This window comes from Poecile atricapillus, chromosome 3 (assembly GCF_030490865.1).
Source record: "Poecile atricapillus isolate bPoeAtr1 chromosome 3, bPoeAtr1.hap1, whole genome shotgun sequence".
NCBI lineage: Eukaryota > Metazoa > Chordata > Aves > Passeriformes > Paridae > Poecile > Poecile atricapillus.
The window spans coordinates 106,830,687-106,857,601 of record NC_081251.1 but is presented as its reverse complement, the minus strand read 5'-3'; the positions used below and the strand labels follow the sequence as shown (position 1 = coordinate 106,857,601).

General features: G+C 39.1%; 1 protein-coding gene across 4 annotated transcripts in view; it reads left to right on the top strand.

The window, feature by feature from the left end:
- The window catches only part of WDPCP (WD repeat containing planar cell polarity effector), a 147,911-nt gene that overhangs the window by 81,297 nt on the left and 39,699 nt on the right, over positions 1-26,915 (top strand). For all 4 annotated transcript variants that reach the window (XM_058834204.1, XM_058834206.1, XM_058834207.1 and 1 more), the window contains exons 12-13: positions 1,338-1,461; positions 21,001-21,064. In XM_058834204.1, coding sequence (XP_058690187.1) covers positions 1,338-1,461; positions 21,001-21,064 — 188 coding nt within the window. The remainder of the gene's footprint in view (positions 1-1,337; positions 1,462-21,000; positions 21,065-26,915) is intronic.

Below are 26,915 nucleotides of genomic sequence, written 5' to 3'. Positions count from 1 at the left end.
TGATGGGGCAGTTATCTTTGAGATCTTTATCCTGCCTTCTACATCAAGCTGGGCTATTTAATGAATGTATAACTGTGCTAGTAGTTATTCATATTCCATGTCGGTTGAAATATTTCAGAACTACGAAACATGCTGTCAAGAAAACAGCAATGGCAAGAGAGTATGGCTTGTTTTTCTATTTCAGTCTAAATTGACTGCTGCTTTGAAAGAAAATACCTTTAATATTCAACTTATCTTACTATCTAGATTTGAGATAATACAGAACTAACATTTACTAACAGTTTGCCTGTGTAACTAACACAGTACTATTAGCACATTTAGCGCTATCAAGCCTAATACAATCAAATGTAACTATGCTTGGAAGTAAAGAACCACTATCCCTCAATACAGAAATGCCTAGTTCAAACAAACATTAGTTATGACAAATCAGTGAGATTCTGTCTGCTTAATGAGAATACATTTTGCTTGTAGAACAACATAAATATGCAACAAATTCATATATAACAAATTCTTCCTTTTCAGCCTATAAGGCCTTGTACTACATTGTTAACTCTCAAGCAAAAGTCAAAGAGCATAAATATTATTGATCACTTCATTTCCTTTCATCTAAGCATGTGGGACACACAAGTATACTGTATGTTTACTTGTATTGTTTATAATTTTGTATTAAAAATGTGTAGAAAAATGCCTAAGAGCTTGAGCTGTGGAGTGTAGCAGTCAGAAAGTATTTAAAGAAGAGAGAACTCGTGTAACAAAAGGGCTTTATTTTATTGATTACAAGGGAGGTTATCCTGTTTCCCACCACTACATGCTGTCAAACCCTTAGGGTTTCTAGACCCTTTTATTTAAAATTTTTAAAGAAATGTGGGCTGAAGGAGGTTCCTTAGACCTCAAGGCCATGACAAAGAGGGTTCTGTTACCTGCTGACCTAACACAATAATCCCTGAAAAACTGAACTCCCTTGTTGTTTGCCTAAGAGGACAAAGACGATTTGAGCTAATTGAGAGTTGATCTCTACTGGGCAATCTTGTTCACACTGTATTAGTCTCATGAGTCACTTTTAGTTGTAGGCTGCTGGTGAGAACTGGATGTGTTATAGACTTCTTTATCCTTTTGATAGCTTTTGTTGCTCAAAGTCATTGTCAGCTATGCCTCCAAGCCAAAGTTTGTATGCACATTTGTGTTTGTACAATCTGTCATATTTTAATTTAATCTGTCCTACAACAACATCACATTTCATCACTGTTTGAGGAATTTGACTGACTGCAAACATGAGCAACCTGTTGTAATTGAAACTAATTCACTTGTTTCATTGCTGTTGTGTTTGAATTCCACAGCACAGCTTGAGGCAAGCCTTGGAACCTTTTATGCTCCAACAAGGCCTCTCTTGGATAGAACTGTGCTGGAGTACAGGGACGCCATCAGCAAATATGCAAGAAGGTTCTTCCACCACCTGCTCAGGTGAGTGGCAGTTTCAACTTCTATCAACTTAAAATCAATTGCATATTTCAATAACTACCTACTTTAATGTGGTTAACGTTTTCTGAGAGGACCACCCCTCAAAAAAATGCATTCATTGTTAATGTTTGTTTAACTTCCACTTTGTTCCTTTCAAATTAAGTAACGCAGATAAAGTGCTATTGAGAGCTCTTCTGTCATCAATACATCTAAAATGAATCACCCTTTCCCATTTAGCTTGATAGAAAAAAGATTACATGCTTCTGGGAGACTGATATCCACCAACTGCTTGCAGATTAGTTATAGAAAGACCATATAAACTTGGAGAAAACACTGAGAACACAAAAGAATGCTGCATAGTCCAGGACATTTTTGTCTTTGCACCACTGAAATCTGAACATTTTTGTTATTCTCACTTTTAAAATTCTCATATATAAATTCACGTTCCATTAATTTTTCAGTGCCATTAAAATAAAAGGAAAAAATGCAATGTTAAATTTGTCTGTGAATGATCTAGAATCATAGAATGGTTTGGGTTGGAAGGGACCATAAAGATCATCTTGTTACAACCCAGCTGCCATGGGCAGGGGCACCTTCCACTAGATCAGACTGTTCCAAGCCCCATCCAACTTGGCTTTGAACATTTCCAGAGACAGGGCATTCACAACTTCTCTGGGCAACCTGTGCCAGTGCCTCACCACCCTCACAGTAAAGAATTTCTTCCATATATCCAATCTAAATTTCCCCTCTTTCAGATTGTAGCCATTAATCCTTGTCCTACCACAGCAGTTCCTGACAAAGTCCCTCTCTGGCTTCTATGTAGGCTCCTTCAGATACTGGCAGGTTGCTATGGGGTCTTCACACAACCTTCCCTTCTCTGGGCTGAGCAGCCCCAACTTCCTCACTTTGTCTTCACAGGGAAACTGCTCTGATATCAGACAAGAAATACTAACAAATTCAGCAGGAATTTACAGTACATCGGTTTATTGTTGTATTTTTTCCAGTCCATTATAAATATTGGTACGCAGCAGTTTAACCTGTTCACAAATACAGCTGTGGTATTCCCTTTGAGAATTATCCAGTGGATGAAAACAAGGAGAAATTACCTTCTGAGTGATACAATGTTTGTAACATCTTGTTGAGAAGGGGTGTAGATGGGCATACTGCGAAGACTTACAATGCACCCTTTTGCAGTGATTCATCCAGATTGTATATACATTGTCTGCATAGGCAAAGCAAGTTATTTTGATAGCATAGAATGTGGGGTTTTTTCAAATCTAGAAGAAGAGTATTCTATATTGTCTTCTACATTCTGAGTCTGAAGAGAATCATCTTTCTGGTGAGCAGGTCCATTCCAGTGGGGAAATCATTCCTTGTAGAGAAATGATCCAATATCTGCATAATGTGCACCAGTCTTTCACTGGTGTTTTCTTAACACAGGTGGCCACAACAGTGGGTACAAACTCTGTTAATTGCCTTTCTCCTAGAAACCAGCAGGAAAGATGCAGAGATGCTGTTGTGGCAGTGGCCAACTTACCATGGCCATGGGCCAGTTGCCTGCAGAGGACAGATGCAGGAAAAATGCCTCAGAGATTGCTGAGAGGTGTAACTCTAATGCTCTTACATCTGCAAGAGAAAGGTGTATTCCCTCTGACTCAGGATTTGTTTCCAAGTGCTAGCAGGCATGCAGAGGCATGGGGCCCTGGCTAGGCTGCCAGCCCTTGAGGCTGCAGCTGAAACACTGACTCAATCCTCCTAAAACAAGAACCTTCAGTGTCAGAATGCTGCCTGGACAGTGTGGGGCACAGCAAAAGGTGTGCATGAGAGTCTTCTCGTGTCTTTTACCTCCCACTGTAAAGCAGCCCTTGAACAAACTACAGTTGTGGTGGTTTTTGGAACAAATGTGTTATTTTGCTGTTTTCCTATTTTCAAAGGGATTTGTATTCAACCAAATCAAAGTGAAAGGATCATGTGATTTCTGCAGAACAGATGGTAATGCTTAAAGCTTATCTCAGAAGACATCATCTAAGTACAAAATTAAATGTTCAAATATGGGAGATTTATCAGATAGAAAGCAAGGAAATGATGTTCAGAGCTGATCATTATTGCATTAAAGTGGCTGTGCCTTAATTGGTGTTTATTTCCTTTTAGATGTTTTCTTAAGTGACTAGAATGATTTAAATGTAGGCTAAGCAGAGAGAACTACAGATTTGTTGGGGAATGGTAAACCATGGTTCTGGGTGAGTGAATGCCATCCAGGCATGATGCAATGTCTAGGAGGATCATAGGGAGGCACAGTGCCCACTAATTCAGGCACATGAAAGTTGCAGCTGCTGCTATTACATCTGTCTGTGATAGACTAGGCAAGGCACTCCTGCAAACCTGATTTACAGCTGTGGGGTCAGAACAGGAGGAAAAGTGAGAAGGGAATTATGCTCCTGCCTTCTAAGGTCACCTTGTTATGCCCATGAGGACACCGAGAATGAGGAGCTCCTCCCACTGCCTGTTTATCAGGGAAAGCAGGGTCAGGTGATGTGGAAGGAATACAGAGGTGTTGTTCACCACTGCAGGGAGACAATTCATGTGGCCAAAGCTCAGCTGGAGCTGAAGCTGCCCAGAACTGTGAGAGACCATAAAAATACATGAATACATTAAAAAATACGTTAATAGCAATAGTCAGTGCAGCAATAACATCAGCCTGTTACAGGATGAGGATGGTCACCTCACTAACAGGGCCATAAAGCAAAGATGTTTAATGCTTTCTTTGTCTTCAGCACCAGTGATGGGGTAAGGGGCTCCCAGTGAACTGAGCCCTGAGGACCATTCCAGTGCTCCAGCTGGACCCCCATGAGTCCATGGGGCCTGATGGGATTCATCCCATGGGAGAACACTCCAAGAGCTGGCTGATGTCATTGTGAGGCCTGTCTCCATGATTTTTCAATTGTCTTGGGAATCTGGCGAGGTCACAGCTAATGAGAAACTGACAAACATTGTCCAAGTTTTCAAGAAGGGCAAGAAGGATGACCCTGGAAACTTCAGGGCTGTCACATTCACTTCAGTGACTGGTAAATTGTGGAGAAGATTATTGAGGGAGGTGTTGAAAAGCACCTGAAGGACAAGACAGTCACTGGTCACAGCCAGCCCAGCTTCAAGCCCTGCTTATCAAAGCTGATTTCCTTTTATGACAGAGTAACCCACCCAGCTGATCAAGGGAAGCCAGTTGATGTTACACTTTTGGATTTCAGTAAAGCTTTGGATACTGTCTCTCATGGGATCCTCCTGTACAAAATGTCCATCCCCCAGCTGGATAAAGACATCCTGTGATGGGTGAGCTCACGGCTGGGGCACAAAGGGTTACAGTGAGCAGGATGACATCAGACTCGGGACCTGTCACTACCGGGGTTCTGCAGGGCTCCATCCTCAGCCCTGTGCTCTTCAACATCTCCAAAATGGGACTGGGAGGGACACTGAGCAAGCTCACAGACAATGCACAACTGGGAGGAGCTGCTGATTCCCTCCAAGGCAGGGAGACACTGCAGAGAGACCTCAACAAATGAGAAGACTGGGAAATCACCAACCTTAGAAAGTTTAACAAGGGCAAATCCCAAATTCTGCACCTGGGACTGGCAACCCTTGTTGTGTTTATAGGCTGGGGAATGAGAGGCTGGAGAGCAGTGCTTTGGAAAGAGACCTGGGGGTCCTGGTTGATGGAAAGCTGTGCCCTGGCAGACAGAAGGATCACTTGGCTTGTTCACCCAGGTGAAGAGGAAACTGAGGGAAGACCTCATTGTGGTCAGCATTCTCATGAGAGGAAGTGGAGAGGCAGGCACTGATCTCTTCACTCCAGTGATCAGTAACAGGGCCCAAGGGAAAGGCCTGAAGTTGTGCTGGGAGTGGGTTAGGTTGAATATTAGGGAGAGGTTTTTCACACAGAGGGTGGTTGTACACTGGAACAGGCGATAGCACCAAGCCTGGCAGAGCTCAAGGAGTGTTTGGACAGTGCTTGCAGGCACAGGGTGTGATTCTTGGAGCTGACCTGTACAGGGCCAGGAGTTGGATTTTGATGATCCTTGTGGATCCATTCCAACTCAGGATATTTGATGTTTCAATGATTCTAGTCTCTGATTTATTCCCTTTTTTACCCTTTTTTATTTAGCACTTGCAGGCTAGTTACAAATGGCTAATCTTCAGAGTGATTCTTTTTGATTACAACAGATGTGTCTGCATGACCAAATCAGAAGACTTGGTTGCAGAAGCCCTGTAAACTGAGATTGTAAACTTGATGCAGCATTAGGGGTCATTTATTACTTTCTTGTGAGCATGAGGAGACAAAAGCAAAGTGATAATTTGGTACCCTATTTCAGCAAGAAGTGGAGGAAGTATAGTGTTTCTAAATTATGTGCAGTTAAATTGTAGCTGATATTCAAAAAGTATTTCTTGGCATAGAGTAGGGCCTTCTGCAGTTCCTTTGGACTTCAGAAAGAGCAAGCAGCAGATTCACAGAAGTTAAACCTGGAAGATAAGGAACTAGGAAGAACTCAGAACTTTGGTAGGAAGAGTAGGGAAGTGGGTTAGGAACATGAGTAAAAGACGAGTTGTTGGGTTCAAAGGTCTGAAGGCAGGTGTGGGAATGTACAGTGTCCTGCAAGATGGGCAGAGTGGCAGCACAGAGCCAAATGAGGGAAGACAGTTTAGGATGTGTGTGGTGAGCTGTAGAGGAGACCAGACACATCAGGGATGGACAGGGAAGGGCGGAGTCTTTCATACAAGATTAAAACATTAAAACACTTCAATGTTTTGAGATCTAAATCTGAAAAATGTTCATATAAACAGAAGTTTTCACCCCCCTCTCCTTTGAATACCCCACCAATCTGCCTTAAGCCTTTTTAGAAGGACCAGCTCACGGGAGAGAAATATTAATTCATTCTACATGCTGAGACAGTCTTTGACCTGCCTGCTGAGTCTGCCAAAAAAGTGCCATTTCTTGTTGTACTTTTAAAGATGTGTCTGTATTTACTAGGATTGAGAAATACAGTTACCTTTTCAAAAGGGCTATCTTCACCAAGTAAAAATCATGTGACAGTGATTTTACTCTTTATTTTAGGCCAAAAGGTTGTATGCTCAGTTGCAAATAACATCCATTTTCACATTATCAGGGAGATTATAGGCTGTCTATTTTTCTGCCATTGGTGAGGTAATTTTCTAGAAAATGCTGAATTCTGTGATTGCAGATTCTCTCTTTAGGCATGAGGGCACTTTAGAAAGAAGATGCTCCATCCAAGCTGAGATGGGCAAAGAAACACTGACAGCACAATTGAAACAGATCACAATTAGAAGGAAGGAAAATTCTTTGCAATATATTGGACTCAGCCATGTTATTTGTATCCATCATTATAAAAGCTAAGTTCTTAAATTTGCAAACCACACATCATCTTCAGCTTCCACTAAAATAGAAGCTTAGAGCTTTGCAGGTATAGGCCCTGAATGTAAAATATGGAATACCTCCAAAAACAAGCATTCAGTATACAAAATTAAAATTAAAGGCCTCTTAATTATATGCCAGGGATCCATTACAACAGTATTTATGGAATGAATAATTATTTTCACTCTAAATCCTTATCTATAATTAAAAAATACAGGAACTGAATTACAAGTACAGAAATGTATCTTAGGTGTTCCTTGCCACTTCAGTAGCACTCTGGTATTTTATTATGATGTCACTGCTTATAATAATATAACGCATTATATCATTATGTAAAATGTTGAGCAGAGGTGGATTTATTGGGAAGCCTTGGGGAGCTGTAACCTCCCTGCCCCCACCCTTTTGCTATGTGTATTGGTGTGATGGGGGAGTGGCTGCACCACCTCCTGCCTCTGTCTCACAGCCTCATGTAGCCGTGTACGGAACATGGAATGGGATGGAACAATTCTTCACTCGTTAACTGCAGCATCGCTGACTCATGGCTTTGCTTCACTCTGATCAAGCATTTGTAAATTGTATTTGTCATATTTTCTAATGCGTGAAATTATCTTGTTTGTTTGACACAGACACACAGGCACAAACACGCGCCTGCTTTGTTGTGTTCCGTTTTTTGAGCGGGGGGCTAGAAAGTAAAGTGTGAAATGCAGCACAGGAGTTGCAGAATTAAGATGCAGACACAGTTCTGCGGTTCTTCTGTGCCCCTTCCTGCTTTGTAATTCTGTTTTTGTGTTTGTGAATACCCAGTTTAAGGATTGTTTTTCCTTTTTTTTTTCTACATGGAAAACTAGTAAGATTCAAAACCACTTGCACATTTCAATCTGATAATTTCATTAAGAGAATGTAATTTGGTTTTTTTCCCCACAGTACAAATATGTTTATCTACAAAGCAAAGCTTTGCTATAAAACATATAAAACATAGTGCTTTTTCATCTTTCAAGAGAAAAGTTCAACTCTGATCACATTCATTGGTAGAATTTTGGATGGATTCATGAAAGAGTCTCCTTTGTATGAATCCAAAAATGAGAACCTCCACCATGTTTTTACTTTTGCTTTTTCCACTCCTTTACAAATCTCAGAAGTGTTTTACTCTTCACAGTGTTCCATGTAAGATGTGACTGGGTAAATGCAAAAAATTATCTTCATATTGGGCAGAACATTCATCAAGTGATATGACTTTGCACACAGGACTTGATAGGGCTCCTCTGTAAATAAACACACTTAAAGAAGATGAGAAGGTAAGTGGCCATTAGCATCAGGGGAGACCTCCTTCCAGCCACCACTGATCTTTATGAATCACTTCACTATTCAAGAGTTCTGAAGTGCACTGCTATACTACAAGACATGATGCCTGGACACAGTTATCACTTAAGTCCAAGACAGCCTTTGAAAAGCTAAAATAAAGCTCTTTTGCCCTGCAGGTACATCACTAATGCAGTACTAACTACCCCTTGGTAAGCAGGTTCCCGTATCACTACACTGCAATCTCCAAAGTAGATATTCACTGTGAGTATTTCCATCCTAAATAGGACCCTAAATCAAAGGTGAAAAAATGTCACAGCTCCATAGGAGCAGTTCCCAATCCTGTCTGCTGCCAACTGTATGGAACTGAGAGACAGAGTGAGCAAAGAGCTTTTATGATCCTTTTTAAGAGCACCCTAGAAGTAGAATCTATAATTATATTAGTACATAGTGTGTCACAAAATATGTATAAACAGTAATGGTTACATGATTCAGGACTAAGAATGTCTTTTATATTCATAAGGTAACCTATTAGGCATTAAAATATGCCTTCAGATAAAATGACCATTGGTGGCAGTCAGGTTCTCTATGGTGGCCACATGAACAGAATTCATCTCTATAGGATTAAGTTCAGTAATAGCATTTTCACTAAAGTAGCACCTTCTGGAGAGAACTTTGAAGAGTCATTTTTTGTCATCTTTTGAAAAACGATCAAAACCAAAGGTTTTCATATTACCAGAGCACTGATAAATGAGAATTTATATTGCTGTGATGGAACTACACACAAAAAGATTCCCCTGGTCACGCTTCTTGACCTGTTTTAAAAACAAGAAATAAAGGCACCTATTTAATGGAACTAGGTTATTTTTGCAATTAAAGAGGTTAAAGATCTCATAAAAAGTTTAGACTGTCTTTGCTTCAGTCCTATGTTGTTAATGATTTCTTTTTGTAAACCAGCTCCAACACAGTTTTCAATTTTAGTCAGGTACTTTGATGCTACAGGAATGGCTCTAGGATTTAATTCTCTAGCAATGATTACAATGTAAGAAATAATGAGCAAAATATTGGGTTGGGGGGGACAACGATTTACATGTCATAATTGCTTGAGAACAAAATGCCATGAAGATAAACCATGACAAATAACTGTCAGAGATTTGGGCAAGGTTTGTTGCTCAACTTAATGGGAGAGACATTGCTTGGAGAGTGGGAAGAATGGTCCCTTACACACACTTAGAGCAGTCCCAGAGCTGCTGTAAACTGGAGCCACTTTGCACAGCCACCAACAGAGGCAGTTTGGTTGCCCAGAGTGCCAGAAGTCATCCAGTTCTCTGCTACGTCCCCACCCATGGGACTGCACTAGAAAAAAGGAACATGAAATAGCTACACTGGACTGATGTTGTTTGTGCCAAATCTATTCCCACATGCTGGTTAATCTGACTTTGATATTGCTACTTTCAGAAGCTGAGCCCACATTGAGACCACTGTTGTGTTGTGTAACTGATAATCTGCCCTTGTAAGGTGGCTTTTTCCTGCTGTACCAGCTGTGCAATTTCCCTGAAATCTTAAGGGCTTTGGACATACACTGAGTGCAGAAACAATGCAAATATTCATGGACAAAACCCTCAAAAATTAGTTCTTAGCAACATATCTTCCCCCTTGAGCAGCTGTTCTAAGTCAGCCTCAGCCTTCCCAGGTCATCAGTTTCTCCCTCTCCATCAACTCCACCTAGTCACTAATAGCATCTTCTTTTAGAGTGATATTCAAAAATCTCTAATTTGAGGTCTTGACCGAGAACTGAATTTAAATTTTTTTTCTTTGATGCCTTTCCAGATCAATTAATGTCTCATCTCTTTACCAAGACACTTTTTCTCCATTCATCTTCAAAGTCTTCCTGAGCCCCACCATTACACTTCCCTTTACTGTGTGTCGACCATCTGGCAATATTCTATTGTGAACTCAGCTCATCAGATCAGTTTTCTCTCACTCCCTCAGCCTTTTTTTCTGACTTTCCTCCCATTTCCATCCAGTGCCCTGCAGGAATAGCTAACTGAATAGTCAGGCAGCCCTAGGCTTTCTGTCTTCAAATGCAGATCTGCCTTTTATGGTTCTTCAGAACCCAAGAGCCTGTGAAGGAAAGAACACCAGAAGGAAAATTTAGAAAAAAGTCAGCAATAGTCATTTGTCCAATAACTGGATGTAGTGTCTTGGGGGTGCACCTCTCATGCCTTAATAATGTGGAATTTATGTGTCCTACATGCTCATCTGAGCTTCCTCTGTAGTTAGGATGAAGACATGGGCACCCAAAGGATGAGTAATCCCATTGAAGGGAGATATCTCAGATAAGCGTGAAGAGTCAAACGTCAGTGCCTATCCCTATCAATTAACTACAAAAGGAGCCTACCTAATTAGCTTAAATTAGCCATGTAAAGGTAAGCTGTTTGAAGATAAATGGAATGATTTGCACTGTAAATGTCTAGCTCCTGTATCACATTATTACTGGCCAGTTAACAGAAAGATCTTAGATGCTCAGATAGTTTCTGTAATAGAATGAGAGAGGCACATAGACTAAAAAAAAATATATCAAGGAAGGTTCACAAAAAGATACAAAAATCAGACAGGTATGCAGATCTCTTTAAAAATCTCCTTTTGACTAGTTGGCCAAGATAGGAGGGAATGTTTCTTGAATGTTTACACTGCTAAGTGCCGAAGTATCAACTAGAGATCAGCACTAGGTAAAATTAATTCAAAATTTCTAAAGGTAGTAAAGGATAAAAGATCTGAAATGCTCACTGTGGTGTGTAACCTCACATTTAGAATGACCTTAGCACCTGAGGACGGAAACAGGGAAAATATTAAGTCAATTTTAAAAACAGTCTGGAGAGACCTTGGAGAGCTATGCCCTGTAAGTCCAGCCTCTGTACCAGTGAAATTAGTAGAAAATATATTTTAAAAATGTGTGAACATGCAGACAAATAACTTATTGGGGGAGAGTCAGCAGGATTTCTGTAAAGGCAAGTCATGTCTCAAAACTCCAAATTCTTTGATGTCAGCAATCATGTGAGTAATGGCTATCCAGCTGCTACTGATGAAAGTTTGACCATTGAAGACCTTTTTGGAACATCTCCCACCAATATGTCTTAAAGAAACTAAGCTGCGACAGGATTAGAGGAAAGCTTCCCTTTCATAGATAAGTAATTAATTAAAAGGTAAGAAACAGAGTAAGAGTAAGTGGTCAGTTGTCCTGGAGGTCACCAATGGAAACTATAAGCATAGCACATCTATACTTATAAGTAGCCTGGCAAAGGAGCAGATAGTGAGCTGCTATTTGCTAATGACACTAAATTATTAACACTGGTAAAGAAAGGACCTGCTGTGAAGAACAGCAAAAGGGCTTCACAGGATGCAGTGACATGGTGTCAAAATTGAAGCTAAAATGTAAATAAATTCAGAGTGAATCACTTCGTACACAGTGGTGTGTGATGCCAATCTTCATGTGTAACTTGATGCAATCTGAGCTCAACATCATTCTGAAAGAAGAATTTGGTCCTATAACTCTACAGCTATAAAATACTCAGTGTACTGTTCAGCAGAAGTACAAAAAGCACATTGCAAACTAGGAATTCTTACTAGGTAAGAAAATAGTGAACTTCAGTTCACCTGCATTTTGTGTGTAGTTTTGGAGTCTCATAATCTGTAAAAGGATATAGTAGAACTCAAAAAGGTTTAGGAAGGGCAGCCAGGATGATTAAAGGCATGAAACAGCTTTAGTGAAAGGAATGGCTAAATAGACTAGAACTCCTCGACCTAAAGAGGAGGCAGCAGAGATAGAGATCTATTAAATTGTGAGTGTTAGGGAGAAATAGCACAGTAAATGACTGCTCACTGCTTCTTCTAATACAAAAAATAGAGGTCATCAAACAAAGCTAACATGTGGTCGTTTAAAAATATAGTGATTCTTCACATAATGTATAATTAAAATATGAACCTCCTTACCACAGGATGTTGTGGATGATAAAATTGTATGTGAGTTCAAAGGCAAGGCTCAGAGAAGAGGAATTCACTGAGGAACACCAGCCTGGAAACCACCTCTGGCTCAGCAAATCCCTGAACCAGAAATTGTTGGAGACTATAAGACTACTTAGGGAAGTATCTCCATATGCTTGCCCTGTTCTAATATTCTCTCCTAGCTAATGGCAAGGGATTAGGTCAGGAGTGCCTTCAGTCCCAGCAAAAGGCTGTTCCTATGTTTTATGTTCTGGGCATGGTGCTGTGCAGAAAAAGCACATCAAACTCAATAGTTTCCCATTTGCTCCCTCAAAAATGTGCCAAAATTCACACAAAGTTCCAGACAATATTTTGTCTGTCTCTTCTGTGGCTGTATTTGCTGTAATGGAGCTGTTACGTGTGGGAAATGTATGAGCATTACCACTGCATTTTTTATTATAAAGAAATAATTTGGATATTGACAAACAGAGATGGAAAAGGTAAATATACCCTAATGGAACCATAACTCAGGAAGTGATTCAAAACTTGGCCCTGCACCATGATTCTGTAAGTAGATATTTATCTTTAGGCAGCCAGCTTTAGAAAATATGGAGCAAATATATTTTCTCCAAGAAGTCTTAGCGCTAAAAAAGCACATCTTATCCAACGTCAGGCATGAGGGAGAATTGGCCCTGTACCTCATAGAAAGCCAAGGAGGGAAAGGGCCTGTTCATCTTAACTTTAATACCAAATTTCCATCTGCTGCAGCTCAAAATTGCAGAGATATCACACGTATACAATAGGGATTTATTATAGAGGCAGCAACTCATCCTTAACCACAGCGATGATACTGGGCCTCTGTTATATAGCTGTCTTTAGTGTGTAGACATGCTGATATGTTTGCTCAATAAAATCCAGCTTTCAAGACATACTGTTAAGTTTACATGATCACCAGAGTGAGAGGGATAAAGCTGGAAAAGAAGAAAAGCAGAAGCGAATTAATGCAATAAAGGCTAGGATTTAACAGACAGGGTTGAGTAAAATAAATGTGGAACAACAGGTGTCACTGAGTCTTATCAGCATTTTTAATTAACACCTGTTTTTAGCCCAGAGTACTTTGGAAGAGTATGTTAGAGTGTGTCTGTATTTAAAGATAAAGATATGCTGTTGAGAAGTTACTAAGTAGTGAGAGGTTGGAGGAATGAAGAGGTTTGGGGGTGGGGAAAGCCTCTGTTTGCTGGGTGGGTGTTGGTTGCAGCTTAGAGAAACCTGAAGGAAAGCCACGATGATAAAATTGAAAGGTAGGGAAATACTTGCTATGGCAACAAAATATGTTCTCTTGAAGGAAAATGAGTATGAAAAAGGAAATAAGGAGTGTAGGAAATTGAAAGGAAGTACAGATTGCAGAAAAAGACAGGATCTGGTTGAAAAAGATACAAATTGTAATAGTTTCAATGTATGTAATAATATTTTATGATAGTAATAAATTTATGTTATCCAGACTTTTATGACACCTGCTCTGGAAAATTTCAGAGCACTTGACAGATATGGAAGAATTCTTATTCACACTAGGAAGGGGCTTGAGTCATACTCTTCAGTGGCCCATCTTGCAAGAACACAAGCCAACGTGATGACCAGCTGTGGGTTTAGGTATAATGAAAGATATGCCATTTATTTGTTGAACTTTGCTCAAATTAATGATAAACCAGCATCACATGGACAATGTGTGACATAAAGGTTCATAGAATCAGGATCTTTAAACAAATTTTTCTGAAGTGTAGGTATGAGGCACTTCCAGAGTGTTACAGCTGTGCTGGTTTATAATTAATTTGAGCCAAGTTCAACAAATAAATGACATATCTTTCGTTATACCTAGACCCACAGCTTTTTCTAGAATATTTCATACATCTAAACTATTTCTTGCTAAGTATGTATTTTAAAGGTTTAAATGATCCCTTATAATTAAACTACTTGGTTCAAAAAATAACTTAGTTCACTTGAAAATCTGACTCAAAATTCTCTCCTGAGAAGAAGTACATGAGGCAGTCACCTGAACTATTTCACACAGTAATAGGTATTGGTTTCCTAGAGCAGAATTTCAGCCTAGAAGATAGAAATCACATGGTAAGATTATTAACTTTTTTTATGGTTGGTTTGGGAACAACCTCAAGATTCACAGCCAGTTAGAGCCCTCAAGGGCTTTCTCTGGCCAGAGAGTCATACTGTCTGGCTTCCCTTATTAGCTTTCTCTTTCTTCCTATTTTTTTAATTTGGTTTGCTTGTTTGCTTTCTTGCTTCAAACCAGAGGGTACCCTTTGATGTGAAGGGCATTCAGTTCTACGCCCAACAATCTATGAAGTTATGGGTGGACTTCCTTTAGGTCAGAGATATGTAACCTGAGAGTATCTTTCAAGTGACAGAAATTTTGGGTGCCTTGAGATACTTATATTTTTGTATTTGTGTACTCTATTTTCTCATGGTTATTTACTGACTTTACCTGAGACTTATTTGTGTATGACCTTTGAAAGGTTCCATAAGGGATTTCTTTTTAAACAAGTCACTCAGGCCACAAATACATCACTTCACTTAACATGCCCATATTTCGGGCCCATGGAAAATTATAGGTCATAAACCCATACATTAATGCTTTGCTAAATCTGGGCCTGAAGGGATGTATAGATTATACCTGGACAACCTTTAGAGCTCCTGCATCTAAAATACAATTTAGGATACAATTTAGGAGATTATCCCCTTGACTCACACACACATAGACCCAGTGGCTGTTTCTCCATTAGCCTTTGGTGTGCTCTGCAGCACTTTCTCTTCGTCGGTATCTTAGAAGGTAACAAGGCTGTGAACTCTCCTCAGAGGTTTGTGTGTCCTGTTCAAAGGAGCTCATAATCTAAAACATAGTGCTATAATAGCAGGAGGTTGGCAAAATAATACTGCTGGCATCTCAGAGGGTGGAGCTTTCCAATGCCTCCACTGATCCTTCTGCCACTTCTCTACGAACTTTCAGAATCATTGAGGAATCTCAACCAATTTAACAGAGGGTAGAAGTCTCAGAAATAAGCAAATGCCTGCAAGTTTTGTGAAAATCAGCAACCACTTGGGGTTAAATAGAATGCAGGAGGTTATCTGTGTCCCAAAAAGCTACAGTGAAAGTTCAGCAGATAGAAGTTCTGCCAATCAAGACACGCGCCGCTGAACACCAAGCATGGTCCACATGGCCTCTTGTTCAAACCTTTGTTGGGAGGGGACCATGGATGCCCTGCTGGGAGAAGGACAGTGTTCTCTGGAGCATGTTTTGGCAGGGTACCTTGGGAATAAAAAGAGTTACTGTGCTGAGCCTGAAGAAGCATAAAATAGGTTCTTTGGAGAGCTCCTGGTCTTCAGGCTGCACTCAATTTTCGACAACTGCCTTATTTAAAGTAGGGTGTTCTACTGAACTCATTTAGGTAAAATCATTTCAGGTTTTGGTTGTCTTTTGCTTAAAGTGAGCTTTTTTGATTGTTTAACTGGGTTTTTTTGAAGAAATATGAGATCTTGATGTATTTATTCCTCTCCAGGAGCTCTTAAGTTCCACTTGTTCAGCATTCAATATAAAATGCAGGATATAAATCTTTGACTAATGCTGTACTTTACATACAATACATACACAGCAATCTAAATCTTCAGAATTTATTGAAATTTTGCATTAAAGTATCTCCTTGGAGGTCAGTAGGATTTCAGGGTTGTCATTTTAATGTCATGTCATTGCACATGAGAATTTTTCCTGTGAAACATGTAAGTCCTTTTAGCCCTGTTTTTTTAAATGGGCTCTGAAGCTGACATACAGCTACATGCCAAAATCAGTGGTGTTGTGTTCAACACTTGGTGAAAAACTAATCTGTCCCCATTTAAATCAACCACTTAGCAACCTAGCCACACACTTTTTAGGTTCTTTAACCTGATAATCTGTAATTATTCTGGCTCAGAATTCCAACAGAACGGGGTTCAGAGTCATTTTGCAGATGTTATTCTTTATGTGAATATTGTCTAATTTAAAAGGAAAATATTTCAGATAATAACAACATATTTTAAGGGGGAAAAAAGCATGAAAACCATTTCTGTTCCAAAAATTGCTGATATGAGAATTTATGAGGAAACAGCGCCTTTTATGAATAATTATTATTATTGTGTTTAAGAAATGGGCAAGATGCCTAGAAATTGAATGAAAGAATGAGCTATTAAATTGAAATATTAAATGAAATAACTGAATTAAAAGTGATCATGTAAACCCAGCAGTAAATGTTGGGAGCTGTAGCTGATTGAACATATTTTCATCATCTGTTTTGTATGCTTAAATACAATTGCTTGATGTAAGTAAACACTTGATTGATATTCTGAATACTTTAAAATCTGCATATGCATCATGGAATACTGAACAATTAAAACTTAATTTCAGTGTAGTTTGATTACATGTAAATTATTTCAATATTCATTTTTTCCTGTTCTGTTTGCTCAGTGCATATTTAATATCCACTTTTTGAATGCATATCACTCTTGATTGGACTGTGAGATGAGGAGGACTCTGAAATTTCTTCCATTAAAAAAAATTGCCTTATAAATGTTATTTGTGACACAGCTCTTCCCCTGCAGATTATTTTCTAAATGTTGTGTACTCTTATTGAAGACAAGGAAAAAAACTGCTGCAGCCCTCCTTTATCAGCCCAGCACAAGGAATATGCTTACATGGTCGATGAGCATGTCTAAGAAGGCTTGTTGGTTGTAACTAGTCCCTAAAGAAATGTTTCCACCTTTTCTGCACTATATTGCTTGCCTGCATGAGCTCCCTCTCCCTTCCCTTCCTTTCCTCCTCCCTCCACATGATTTTTTTTTCATTTTCCTAGTTCTTGGAGGTCTTTTGAGACACTTTAATATTATGGCTAAATATTACAAGTGTTTTCAAGTTGACCATTTTCAGTCTGAAAAATGTATCTCTATCTTTAAGTGACCATATTCAATTTAGGAGTTGTGGAATACAGATGAAAAAAAATTGCCTTTTTATACGTTTGTGGAACATTTTCTAAAAACCAGATACTTCTTTCCCCTTCTCTGCAGACTGCAATCCAGACACATTTTTTTGATCAACAATATTTCCAATTACTTTATTTCTGAACATCCAACAGAAGGAAATCCCAGGCATTTAATTCTCTTATTATTTATGCCAGTGAACACAATATCCTTTCTGAAGTTGCAGATAACATTTCATTTTTTTTTTTATTACTTATAGATTTTATTTTAAAATAAAATTATTTCCTGGAATATTTTCAGTTAAGTCATATTCCCAAAATACAGGCAGGCAGCACATTTGTCACTTCACCATGGAAAGCAAGTCTGGATTCCTCTCTACCTTGACTATTTTTGACCTACATGCCCATTGTTATATTATTCACATTTCCCCTTAATTTCCTTGCCCATACTAACAGAAATTTTTTTACACTTTTTTAGAATGCATATAATAACAGTATTTTTTTTTTTATATATAAGAATTTGAAGTTAATGTTGTATCTACTAAATGGCTTGCAAGGAAATGTTTTCCTATGTGTCCTACACAGTTAATTGCAGTTTCAGGGTTCTAATCTTGAAGGTCATATTTTTATTGCCTGTCACTTTGACCAAACAAGTGGCTGAACTTCATGGTTTGCAGGTGGATTTCCTTATCTCTCTTTTTCAAGACTCATGTAAGTCTAGATTGCTGGAGTTGCTGTGAACCAAGCAATAAGGGGCAAGGTGGAGGAAGGCGTGGGAAGACACTGTTCAACACCAGGGCCCCAGAGATTCCATTTTAGAGAGCAAATGTTGTACCTGGTGACTGTGGCACAAGAACAAAAGGGGGAGCATTTTACTTGGGGGTATTTTGTTTGTTTGAGGTGCTGATAAACTATTAAGTGGGTGTGCTAACAACAGTAAGAGGTCTTCCTATGATAAAACATGCATATAAAACAGATATTATTAACTTAAGGTTGGTCTCATGCTATATAGACCTCTCTCTAATGGTTTCTGTACATTAAAACCAACAAAACTTTAATAACTAAGGGTTTCAGAATAACAAGTATCTTCTAGTAAAGTTAGGTTAAAAAATGCTGGATATTCCTGACTGATTTAACTGTATTCCTTAACTGAATACTGTTGGCCTAAGTAAAGCAAACTTGTCACTCTTCTTTGTAACATCTGCCTTCTTTTAAGGCAATTCAATTTATAATAAATTATGAAGTAACTGTGATTGTTATTTGCAACACTCTTGGTTTGTGAAGAGCATTCCTTAGATAGTCTATTTTTTTAGTTTTTTTCCTTAGTACAGAACTGAAAATAATGAGTTAACATCACACTTTTATGAATAGGGGCCATAATGAGACTGAAGTATGTATGTTGATTAAAGGAAAAATAATTGAAATCTTTGTGAAACTGCAAAGAAATTACAGCTCAAGGCCATGTTTCTGTTTTGCAAGTCAATCAAATGAGAAAGTTATTTTATATTTTTTGGTTGCTGGCATTTTTTTTCCTTGGCTAAAGCAAATGTCATTCAAATAGTCTGTATAGTGATAACTTTGGAAATACCAAATAATGATACAGACATTCTTTTTAGCCAGTCACACAGCTGCTTTCTGTTCAGTTCCAATATCCCCTTTAAGTACTAAGAATGTGTATTTAATCCATAATGGAAAATAAAAATATGCCAGGAAAAAATATAAACATGATATCTGTTAAAGATACACATATTTTAACAGGTACTTAATTAAAGCATAGCTTCAAAAGCATCACTGCGAAACAATGTATTTTGATGGAAAATCCAGCATAGGAATCATTTTGAAAAGCTTCAGATAGACAGACAGGCATGAAAAGGTGGGGGTGCACTGCCTGTTCCCTGGTGATCAAAAGGTTAATTTTAATTTATCTCTTCCCCTCCCTTAAACTGGTTCTGTGAGGAGGGCTGCAAATTAGTACTTGGAAGGCACAGCGGGGAGATTAGCTTTAGGGAGGGAAGGGCTCCCCACTCCAGCTCTTAGGAACCTCACCTGGAGAGTGCATTTCCTTTTCTACTTAAGCTAACATATTATGCCTTCTTGTCACGAATGTTATTCCTTGAGGAAAAGTCCTCTCTGGTTCTATCTTGCAATCTGATGAATCATTCCAAGTGTGTGGTAGAGAGAGGAGAGTGATAAGGCTGTAACAGGAGGGAGCCAGGAAACCGCTGAGGCTTTGGCCGGGAACAGGAATCCCGGTGTGGTGCATCATATGGGATTACTTTACCCACCCAGGCAAAGGAGGATTCCCATCTTTCCTCTTGTTCACACTGGCCTGAGGAGGAGCTGCTGCACTGCCCACTGTTTCCTATGACACCACCAAGGTACAGAGCTGTACAAATTCTGGCATCCATGCATTGCTGTCTGACAATATTCATCTGACAAGCACAGCCGACACCTTTCTAACCCTGAGCAATCACAAGTGTGTCTTTTCCCAACTGGGACAAAGAAGTTATCTCCTTCTAAACCTCAAGTGTCCACAACTGATCCATTGTTGAAATTTTTAACAGGTAGAGAGGGGGAAAATGTACCCACTTCGTAATGGGACAAATACAAAATTGTTCTGTATGGAATCAATCTTTTACCTCCCAACTGAAATAAAATCGGGGTATTTGCATTTCTATAAATAATCACCAAATCTAGCTAATTTTAAACAGTTAAAAATGTGCAATAGAGGAAAATGTGTACAGATAGAATCACTTTCTCATAATACAGTGTCACATAATGGTTATCCACACCTAGTGTAAGAGAGACATTAGCCCAATGCAGAATTTTCCATTTGGATTAGCATTTGCCAACACAATGTTGCACACGTCCTCAGAAAGCTTCTGATGGATGGCTTGTGTCCTCCTGCTTCTATGGAATTCCCAAGGATTGGGATATTCACACCCTTGCCTAGTCCCTCTATTCTGTGTGGGTATTTGCTGTAACTCCCAGGAGATGGTGTGTGGTGTCTGGGTAGGATGAAGGGGTCAGTCTGTTGCCACAAATAGAAGAAGCTGTGGATATCAAGGCATGGCCTCAGCCCTCCAAAGGAATGGTCCTTAAAGGTGAAATTCCACATTCATGCTGCCCCCTTCCTACTCTACTGCATCTCTGGGTGATGCAGAAGGCAGTGCCTTCTACAGCACACCTAATTTTCACTTGTGATTTTGCTCTTTTCCTGCTAATTTTACTTCATTGATGCAATCTTTTTCACTGTAGGATCTCAGAAAACTCTCAGGAGTCTGTGCTAAAACTGGGCTAAGGTAGTTGCAAGACAAAACAATATCACTCTTTTAGTCCCTAAGGATTCATGGCTCTACTGGTTTAGCATCTTCAGAGAGCTGTATTGAGGGGTCTGCAAGGACAAAACTCGGTGCAAACTTCTACAGGGACCTTTGAAGTAATGTGAAATTTGAGATTAGCATTTTCTGTAGAGGATTTTGAGGTTCCTACCAGCATTGCTGGGGATACTGTTTATCTATGTTGTGGTTGCTATCTTTGTAAAGGATGGGTTTGTTAGGATCTTCAGATTCAACCAGATCTGATGGGACTCAACACTGAACCACTTGGTGAAGATTTTAAACAATGACAAAGGTTGAGGGTAGTCACTGTCCTCCCTCACAGTTCTGCAGTCTGACTATGAGCATATCAAGTTTCCCCAATAAAGCTTTGGCATCACTTTTGGTGAGCATTGAAGGACTTTGTACACATGAACAAAAATCTTGAAAATGATGCAGCTCTTAAATTAACCTCAGCAACTGATGTGTTTCCTTTTTCTTTCAGGTATCAGAGGTTTGAAAAAGCATTTCTGCTTGCTGTTGATATCGGTGCTCGGGACCTGTTCATGGTGAGTTGTTTCAGGAGATAGAGACTGTTGGAGGATATTATTTGTCAGCTTTTGCACACATTAAAACAGTTCCAGGACATTTGCAGTCTTGGACACATACTGAAGACAGAGCTGTTCTACTTTTGCCATCATGAAACTCATCAGTAGGAACTGAGTATCTTCAGAGTCACTGACATTTTCCCCAGCATGGCCTACAGGCTGTTCTTAATTTTCTAGGAATTACTGTGTATGGTTTTAAACTTTCCCTTTCTTCATCTGACCTGATGTGGGTGAATGTCATCTTTCACTCTAATAAGCTTATACATTTCTAATCTGTTCCTTTAAGTTCAACTGCTGAGTCCTGGACACAAGAGCTGTCCATGTCCTGGGGATCCTGAATGCTCTTAGTTTGTCTCTTGGGGTTTTGTGAAAAGTGACAAATTATGAACGCTTCTGCTGGTACTTTTAAAACAACAAAGCTCAGCAGCATCAACACAAGGGTTTTAACATTTCATGCACTCTCTGCCCCCTCCCATTTAATTAGCTACAAAAGTAAAATTAACCAGCTCTTAAAAGGTCCTCTGTGTGAGCACTGCAGGAGGTTCTTGTTTTATAAGATCTTGCACCACAATGTCACAGTGAGGTCAGATGGACAAAGCCAGTCGTGCTCTCCCAGTCTCTCAGCATGTTGCTGCTCCACAGCTGATTTCATTGTTTTCAAAGAAACAATAGGAAAGGGCTTGTTGAAAAAAAGGCCCTTTGAACGATTCGTTTGCTTGACTCTTTTGCATAATGAAGACATTCTGTTGTTTAAATTAAGCTTTGACACTAGATGTTAATATCATTTATCCCATTAAGTCACTTGCCCTGCTAGTTTGATCTTGATATTTAAATTGTATGTTAAATTACACAATTAAATCCTGCTTTTAGGGGTTATGAAAATTCCCTTCTAATTATATAAAAAGTTGTGTGAACCTTTTGATGTTTTTTTCACGGCTCTAATCATCTGGCTTGTTCCATCTAATTAGAAAGATGTGAATACTGCGATAAACTTTCCTAAGTATGCATCAAAAGAATGTGATGGAAATGTCAGACTTTTAGGAAATTCATTACATGTTCTATGTTTACTCCCCTCGATTTTCTGTCTTTTTAGATCATCTCTTTCCTTTTCTCTCTTTATTGAACGTAACCTCTTCAATACAAATTTTATACCTAATCATGCTAAGCACTGCTGCAGCCACATATAAGATTCAAACAGTATGTCTGGAGCAGATTAAAGCTTTTTTTCAAGGGCTCTCCCAGTGTACAGATAATAAATACTCCCTAATTTTAGCCATTCTGACAGAATAAATGTAACAGCATTTGCCATCAAAGGCCCTCTCTCATATGACTGAGAGCATTTCCCACATGATCTTTTTCTCTTTCCTTCCCTCTGCTGACAGCAGGATTGAGGAAGCACCTCTGTGCCAGGGTGGGAACACCAGTGTTGGGTGTTGAGATGGGTGCACAGCTGCTAGCAAGAGGGAGGGACTGTCAGTACCTGGCTCCACAAGTGATAGATAACATGTTCTACTCTCACCAAAAAGTCTCTCCAACTTTCTTCAAGAGGAGTTTCAATGTTCACAAAACAATTAACTCCATCCTTTCCTTTCCTCTCTCAACACCTACTCTTCATTTCACATCCTAGCAATGCCCTTAAACATGACTCTGTATTTCCGAAGAGTTCCACTTGGCTTATGTCATTGTGAGATCAAAACCAGTTCTTTAATGTCCTCATTCTGCTTGCATTACCTTTGAAATTCTTCATAGTTGCCCCTAAATTATGCTATGAGCAGCACACATCCTTGCCTCCTCTGGGGAAATGTCCTTTTGCTAATTCATCGTCTAAGTCAGTCACTAATGAACAAACTTTACAATAAGCTAACAGTGGTACTGCTGCAAGTCCACTAAGTACAGGACTCAAGAAGTTTAAACATGCATAGGTCATTAAGAGTACTTATTTGTGCCATGGTAATTTCTGGGGAATTTTGGCGTCATTGTGCTTAATACTGTGTGAAAATTAGATAACCTGTTCCCTGAAACCCTACAGTCCTATTAGTATGACAATGCTACTGCTAAGCAAGGGTTGTGCATCCCTCACTTCTGCTTAATACTGAATGATTCCTATATATTGTTTATGCAGGGCAAAATGCAATTACTAATATACAATTTGTTTTTGCATATATTTAAAGTAGTTTTATCCATTTTTAAAACCCCAGCTAGCTCTAGGAGTCACATCGCTTTATTCCTAACTAATTTAATGGGATTTCAAGAAGAAAGAGCAGTCTAAATAAAGATACCTGATGACATAAGCAAAATGAGAAAGAAAAAAATCTGTTTATTAAAGGGGAGCAGAGAAGGAACAAAAAAGGAAAGGATAGAGAGGAATAAATACAACAGAAGTTGAGGAGGATGCAAACATTGAGTACCCACCACTTGAGAGTTCTAAGAAAATGTCCGTATCTTAGAGAATTTACCCTGAGCATCAATTTCACCAAACAGGGCTCTACAACATTCCCATTATTTGTTTTGAGACTGCAAAGAAGTTTGAGAGAATGTTATCCAAAGGATAATTCTTTCAAATAAATGAGAAAGAAGGGAAAAAAAGGCTTAAAACTATAGCTGTAGCATCACTAGATGATGCCATAGCAAGACACACACACACCGCTGCGTCTCTCCCTGAGCTTTACCGTCACTTCACATCCAAGTCCAGCAATTAATATCATCTCCTACAAAGTTCAATAAAAAAATAAAACTGAAAAGGACATAATATTACTAATAACAGCTCCATTTATTGGACAGTGACTGATCCAATCTGTGACAGAAAAGATCAAGCAGTGGAAAGGTTGTTAGCTTGAAGTGCTTTTATAGTGCGTTCCAACTCTCAGCTGCTGAAAATTCAAAAGGCCATCCTGTGTACCAAAGGTAGCAAAAAATGCAAGGAAAAGACACTTTAATAAAACTGTCAGATCTTGGGTGATACACTGATGAGGAAAGTGCATGCTTCGAAGAAATGTTGGAGTGTTGCCCAGAAATATCCTATAGACAAATGCACATCGTTTTTCAAATGACTTCTGCTCACCAACAGCCAGCTCTGTGAGTCACAAAGGTGAGGGGGAAAGGGAAGTTGTCCAAAAAGTAAGCAAACTGTTAAATGATAAAACAGAGCCCTTTCAGCAAGCTTCTGATAAGCAGCTGGAAATTGTTTTTATTGTCACCATTGTGTTGGAGAGAGATGTGACCCTTGGACTTATAAATTCTTAGGTAATTGTGTGAAAAAAATCTGTCATGAATATTCAGATAATTTAATTCCTTTTTTTGTGTCATTCTTTAAAGCACCCTGTAGTCTGGTGCTTCTTCTTTCTGTTTTTTAGTTTTCTAGTTTAATTCTACTCAGAGAGTTATAAATTCTTAGAAAAATCCACTTTTGCTGGTTTGTTTGAATGAGAAACATCTAAATTTGGTCTGAAATGGTCTAATTAGGAGGTTTCATATCTGTAATCTTGTCTTTCTAAAGCTGGCTTAGAGATGAGTCAAAGGCTACTTTTTTTGTTCTTCATGACCAGTAACTTGAGGAACAGCAAAGAAAGCCACTTACCAACCTACTGCTAACCTTTATTTCTTACAAGGCTCCTGTTAGATAATGATGGATATGTAACACCTTTGCATTTTTTTAATCAAACCAGAAAATGGGCAAAACCAAGACCTGAAATAACAGATGATTTTATTCACAGAGTGCCCAAGCTCTTCATTGACAAAACTTTGTTATTTTCTGCAGATGTTTCCACCCCATCCTCAAGCTTACTCTTTGAAAATGCATGGGGCTATACAATGCTTCTCATAGCTTTAGCTACAAAAAGACAATCATTAAACATTGTCAGAATGTATTTTAAATAAGTCTGCCTGTACATCCAAATCTCTGTGAGTTCAGACTTGTCCGAGAGCCCTTGGGTTTTCTATTGTTATCTAAATAAGGTGACAGTATCTGCTGTTTAATCTTCATAGAAATCATACCTTGCTGCTCAGGCCCTTTTCTCCTGACAACCAAGTTAGACCTACAAAGAGAGGAAATACAGAGTTCGCCACAAGTTCATAACCCTTTACTCTGCTCCAAGACATTTGCACATTTTTTAAGTCACACCTGTGTTTGTGATGAGAAGACACTGCTGTCTCCTGCATACTCTGCAGATCCTGCAAGTCAGTTCCTGGTTTTCCTGCATAACCATCTCCATTTCTCTAAGATTTTCAGTTTTGTTTTAAAATTGTTGTTGTTGTTAAATGAGGGGTTACTGAAAGCAGCACATCTTTCTCCTAATACTATTACTCTCACTTTTTTCATCTAAATGTGTCTTTCTAGATAAAGTCACTTTTTCTGTAAGAGTTTCTGTCATATTGATGCAGGTGGCAGTAAACTCACCTCATGAAGGACAGTTTCACCTGAAATCTTCCACATTAGGGTGAATATAGTTGTTTTTATGTCATGTAGAGGTCAATATTTCCAGCAAACACTCTTTTTCCCTTTAAATTCCTGCAAGCAGATGGCTTGCAGAACAAGGGAATGACTCAAATCTTTGGATGTCAAATGGCATCTTCAACAAAGTAGTGGGGGAAAAAACTTTTCCAACTGTTGTTGGAGTTCCCTCACTTTCTATGTCACAGTTCATGCAGAGTGCAGCATGTGTCTGATGAGAAGGGGATTAATTGTCTCTTGATTCATGGTCAAGAGTGAGCTTTTACTTTTTGAGGACCAAATACAAGGGCAGTGAGAGTGTAGTTTGTCTGCAGGAATATATTCTCCCACAACGAGCTCCCTATGAAGTTCATGTGGTTTTCACCTCAAATATTAATTTGCAATAAAAAGCCTTCACTTTTGACATGGGCATGCAGTGATGGGACAAGGAGGAATGGCTTTAAACTGGCAGAGAGCAGGTTTAAGTTGGATATTTGGAAGAAATTATTTCCTGCAAGGGTGGTGAAGCCCTGGAACAGAAGTCATGCAGAGTAGCTGTGGCTGTCCCATCTCTGGAAGTGCTTAAGGCCAGATTGAATGGGGCTTGGAGCAACCTGGCCTAGTGGAAGGGCAGGTTGTCCCTGCCCAGGGCAGGGAGTTGGAACAAATTGATCTCTAAGGTCCCTTTCAACCCAAGCCGTTCTATAATTCTATATAACGATACACCTCTGCTGCAGCCCTCTGATTTTTGACTCAAGATAAAAGACTAGATCCAGAGTATTAGCAACTATTCATGCTAGAATACATTTGTAGAAGGTCCCTTGTTGTTCAGGAGTGACTTGGGAATCACACCAACCCTGTGGATGTTAAAAGCATTGAGCAGCCAGTGTTGCTCTTATTACCTCAAATATCAGCACAGGGAGAACCATCATCACCTTACCCACAGAACAGCAAGGAGAATAACCTTCAACAGTGAGTGCATGACAACATTCAAACAAAAATTAGTCCCTTAAAGATGACAACCTTCAAATCATAAAATCATTAAGGTTGGAAAAGGCTTCTAAGTTCATTGAGTCCAACTGTTAACCCATTACTAACAGGTCCACTGCTAGACCATGTCTCTAAGCACCACATCTGCATTTACCATGCTCCAAATACAGACTGTCAGCCAGGAGAGTTCCAATACTTCAGATCTGGGTTACACAGAGCCACCACCTATCAACATTCTTTTAATTCAACAGAAGTTATGTTAAAAGTAGACAGATTGGTTTCTTTCATACACTGGTCAATAGCTTTGCCTTTATCAGTGCATGATTGGTCAGTGTTTTATTCATTGCTGTATTCAACAGCACAAGTAAGGAAATATATTTGCGTTGGAGGGAA